Here is a 4,780-nt window from a genome sequence, read left to right on the forward strand (position 1 = left end):
TGAAAGCTCTGTACTGGGCCAGTAGAAGTGTGGAAGTGTATAGCTGCGTGCAGAACACCACCTAGTGTTGAAGGCATAGCAGGGAACTTGTTTCAACATGTCTTCCTGTCTTCTGGCTCTAGACACTTGGATCTGATTGAACCGGGATGTGTATAAACAATAAGGTAGTACCTCTATCTTGTCATCTGATTGGTGGAATTTGCTCTCGGTTGTTTACAGATATCCCATATTTATACTTCAAAAACAGGAGCGTGAGGGGTTGGTGCAAAAGGGTTGATTTTTAGGGGGTTTAGGCGCTGAAGCGTATCCATTCTTCCTTGTTTCCTGGATGTGAAGTGAGATTAGCCACTGATCTGTAGACGACTGAAGAAATGAAGGAGCTTTCAACCCGGACGCTTTCACATCACTGATTGGCCTGAACTGATATCTCATTTGAGCATTTTTCTATAATCTTCTAGTAGGACTAAAATGTCCGTTTATGAACTACTCTGAACCGTGGTCCAGTGAAATTAATAGTAATACATTTTATTTAAAAAAAAAATATATATATATATATATTTGCTTTTGTAGGTGTAAAATGTTCATAGGATATGATACCTCTTTTCATGTTGTGAGTGATCTTGCCAGGGCACAATTCCAATCCCCCCTCCCTTCCCCCAAATGTACACTCATTCACCCCCCCCCCCCCCAAGGATTTAAAAGCATTGGATTGGTGAGGAAATATCATCCAATCCAGAGAGTTTATATCGTTGAGGGGGCGTGTGCTAGCATGACTGCATTGCTTCCGTGAGAAGAGAATTGAAAATAGGCCTCTGCATGTCACGAAACCATCTCCTTCACACGCTGACAGACACACTGTCCTGGGTTTAGGATAAATAAACACTGTAGCCTGACTGCTTCCCAAATGGCACCCTATTTTCTGTATAGTGCACTACTTTTGACTAGGGCTCGATGGACCCCTGGTTTAAAGTAGTGCACTACTTTTGTCTAGAGCTCTATGGACCCGCGGTCAAAAGTAGTGCACTACATAGGGAAAACGGTGCCATTTGGGACACACATACCATCTTCCTGAACCAATATTATTATAACTTACTGTAACTTTACATTAACCAGAGAATGTGTCCCTGGACTGCTATAGACATTTATATTAAGTACATGTAGTGAATTCATAAACAAAGAAATCAGATGTTGACAATCAGAAAACTCAACTCATCAAATCTGGGTTTTATTTTCAAAGTGTAAGAGGACAACGCTAAATGTGCATATATGGTAATTTTGTGTTCTAAATGTTTTAAAATTGTGTAACTAGTAACACTACAGTATATACAGACGTGGTGTCTCTCTCTCTCTCTCTCTCTCTCTCTGATGGTAGCTTGATGATGGGCTAGTGATACTGTACAACAGCAAATCTAGTCGGACTCATGCTGCTAGGTGTGAACAGACAATGAACAAAGAGCCTGTTCAGACTGCTTGTCAAATCAAAAAAAGGTTGGATTTTTTTTTTTACTTCCAGAATTGACTTGGAAGCATAGCTATCTATCTGAACGGCCCAAGACTTTGGTATAACCTGTATCAAATGAAGAATAGTGACTCTGGGTTACCTTTTACAGTGTAAATATCAATCAATCAGCACAACTAAACATCCATTTAAAAAAAACAATCAACATGTAGGAGAATATATACGATACAACACATTTTATGCAGAGAGTCATCTCTTTTTTCTCTTCTTCTCTCTCTTAAAATCCAGTAAGGTTAAACAAAAAAACACTTAAAAATGTTACAGATAAAGTAAAAGTGGAATAAAGTTATAATAATTATTATTATTATAGAGAAGAACCCCCCCCCTGTCTAAATAGCAACAACGTTTTTCCTGTCGTAGAAGTAGATAGAGAAGTTTTACATGAAGTTGAGGATAAATGAAAAACATACGCAGCTCAACGATTCAACAGGATCAGATTAACGTCCATCGTGTCAACGGACATGTTACGATTCCTCCCTCTTCTCATCGACCGTGGGATATTACACATCAATACATATCACAGGCCGTGTATTCATGTGTGTGTGTGAGACAGTGTGCGATGCATGAGTGTGTGTGAGACAGTGTGCGATGCATGAGTGAGTGTGTGTGTGTGTGTGTATATTTGTGTGTCTGTCACTATTTCTGCATGGTGTGTGAGACAGTCCGTCCTTACGAATGTGGCCCAGCTTCTAGCTTCCAGTCCCTCTGGCTCTGCGTGTCGGCGTCTCCCTGGATGCTGCCCGGGGTGGCGGCGGCCGGGGACAGCGTTCTGCGCTGGCTGTGCATCGTGTTCCAGTGACGCTTCAGGTCGGACGCTTTGATGAAGGCCTTTTCACAGGAGCCGCAGTTGAAAGGCCTCTCTCCTCGGTGCTGCCGCTCGTGATCTCGCAGGTGGGACTTGTGCTTGAAGGCCTTTTCACACATCTGGCATCCGAAGGGTCTTTCGTTGCTGTGGACCCTCTCATGACGCTTTAAGTCGGGCCCTCGTATGAACGCCTTGCCACAGACCAGGCAGCGGTGCGGTTTAAAGCCCGTGTGGATCTTCAGGTGTTCTTTGAGGTGGGCCTGGGTGGTAAAGGTTTTGGGGCACACCTCGCAAGCGAACGGACGGTGGGCCAGGTGGGACTTGTCTTTCTTGGGGCCGTCTCCGCCTGGTTTCATTCCCGGGTGGATGCCGTCAGAGCGGTGGCCGTACAGCAGGTAGTCTAACTTCATATCGCTGGAGGAGGAGGAAGAGGAGGTCCAGCCGTGGGCGCTGTGGGGATCTTTAGACATGTTGCCGCCGAAGTGAGGAGGGACACCATGAGGTCCCCCGGAGCCCATGGCCTCCATCCCTCCATCGTAGAAGCTGTTCTTTCTCACCTCCTCCATTGCCAGCTCTTTCAAAATGGCATCCTGGGCTCTCATACCGTCCCCTGGCGCCTGGTTCTCACGACTCGGCTTCATGTTGGGCTCACGTTTCTGTGAACACAGGTTGTCGAGAAAGGCGATCCCCAGGACCTGTCCGGATGACATCATGAGGTTGATATCCTTTTTGCGGACGGCGAGCCTGGCGGTGTACATGTAATTGAGGACCTCCTCGAAGATGTCTGAACGGATGAAGTCGAGCTCCACGATGGAGTTGTCCACATCGTTCTGTTTTTTAAACAGTTTCTTGAAGTAGATGCTGCAGGCGGCCAGGACACAGCGGTGTGCTCTGAACTCGACGTTTTCCACCACAACCACAACGTCGCAGTGATCTCCTTCCATCCTCTGCTGGTTCAACATCTTCAAGAAGCTGGTCTTGTGATCGTAGTCGATGTATTTCAGGAATTCACCCATGACTGCAGGTTTATTTTGGGTTATTTATCTGTTGGAAGAAAAATAAAAAAGTCAAAGTGTTCAAAAGGGTAAATTAAAAAGGTGTCTGATTAGTTTTTTTACAATAACTGGACAGGTATGTTGTTTATAGAGTTAAATCCAATTACTGTGTCGAATGTCAACAATAGCAGAGTTTTGCTAATTAATATCGATTAAAGTTAATACACCGCAGCCAATCGCATCGGTCTCTGTCGAAAACAAACAAACAAACAAACAACAACATAAATATCGTCACACCAAAAGCATCCTGACTCGGTCGGTTGTTTCTTCTTGTAAATTTTAATGGATAGTTGAAGTGAACGGTGACAATCCACAGCTGATCTCCGGAGACAATAAACACACTGCCAAGTCAGTCAAGCAGAAATCCCCACGGAAAAATACACGACGAACTTGTCGATAAATGCACCTATCGACAATTTAAAATTATGCCAGAGTGATGTTTTCACATCCAGGAGGTTTGGGGGGGAAAAAAAGGTATTTCTGCGACTAAAAAGATTCCCAACGCCCTTGCGAGCCAGTCGTTTGTGCTGATACTGCTAACCTTACAATGTTTCACATTTCACTGCGTCCAGCCATTTTGCTCAGCAAGCCTCCATTTCAAGGGTTTTCCGTAACTTTATCCACTTTTAGTACACAAAATACAACATTTCACATTGGTCGACGTGTCGATTTAAACGTGTAAATATACGATTTTCTTTCCCCCCCCCCTTCGAGAATAACAAATTGTCGAGAGAGAAGAAAAAAAAAAAGGCAATACACGAAACACGAATCGTTTCTGGTGTTGTCACGCAGGGCTGCGGTCGACGCGAGGGGCGCTGCTAGGCGGGATACCGGTTATGTCAAATTCACCTCAAAAGTTAAACAAAATATATATATTTCAAATTTTAGCTAACGGTAACCCTACCCCTTTTTATAACATGAACCTATTTCTCCTAATTTACCTTAAACTGCTGGGTAAATTATCCTAACCTGTTACGAAAATTTCTGACGTAAACTGTATCCCGTCTAGGAAAAAACAAAACCCCAACGACAGGAGCCTTGTCTTTTCTTCTTCCTCTTCCTCCTCTTGTTGCGGTCGTCAGCGCTCAGAGTGGGTGACGCTGGTGTTGCTGCCATCTATGGGACTGGAGATGAATTACAGCAGGACAGGCAGCCTCTAGTCTACTGTACTATAGCAATGGATATTACCCTAATATGACCTAATTTAAATCATTATGTAAGTCACCCAATAAACCACCTCCAGAAAGGCCAATAACCAACCGCTAGAAAGGCCGATAACCCACTGCCAGAAAGGATAATAACCCACCGCCAGAAAGGCCAATAACCCACTGCCAGAAAGGATAATAACCCACCGCCAGAAAGGATAATAACCCACCGCCAGAAAGGATAATAACCCACCGC

At 44.2% G+C, this 4,780-nt stretch overlaps 1 protein-coding gene across 2 annotated transcripts; it reads right to left on the reverse strand.

Annotated features, from left to right (window-relative positions):
- Positions 1–1,204: 1,204 nt before the first annotated feature.
- Positions 1,205–4,438, reverse strand: LOC106596749 (zinc finger and BTB domain-containing protein 14). Of its 2 annotated transcripts, none has more exons than XM_014188020.2 (2): positions 4,321–4,438; positions 1,205–3,368 (listed from the first exon to the last, which is right to left on the reverse strand). In XM_014188020.2, the coding sequence occupies exon 2, from the start codon at positions 3,338–3,340 to the stop codon at positions 2,189–2,191; it is 1,152 nt and encodes a 383-aa protein (XP_014043495.1). In that variant the 5' UTR covers positions 3,341–3,368; positions 4,321–4,438; the 3' UTR covers positions 1,205–2,188. The 2 variants fall into 2 exon arrangements, with proteins under 2 accessions (XP_014043495.1, XP_014043492.1); XM_014188017.2 differs by lacking the exon at positions 4,321–4,438 and adding an exon at positions 3,617–4,277.
- Between the last annotated feature and the right edge of the window lie 342 nt (positions 4,439–4,780).

Source organism: Salmo salar, chromosome ssa03, assembly GCF_905237065.1.
Source record: "Salmo salar chromosome ssa03, Ssal_v3.1, whole genome shotgun sequence".
Lineage (NCBI taxonomy): Eukaryota > Metazoa > Chordata > Actinopteri > Salmoniformes > Salmonidae > Salmo > Salmo salar.

What these genes read in the sequence shown, in the direction of transcription:
- LOC106596749 (XM_014188020.2), bottom strand. Translation starts at nt 3,340, where the DNA reads ATGGGTGAATTCCTGAAATACATCGACTACGATCACAAGACCAGCTTC.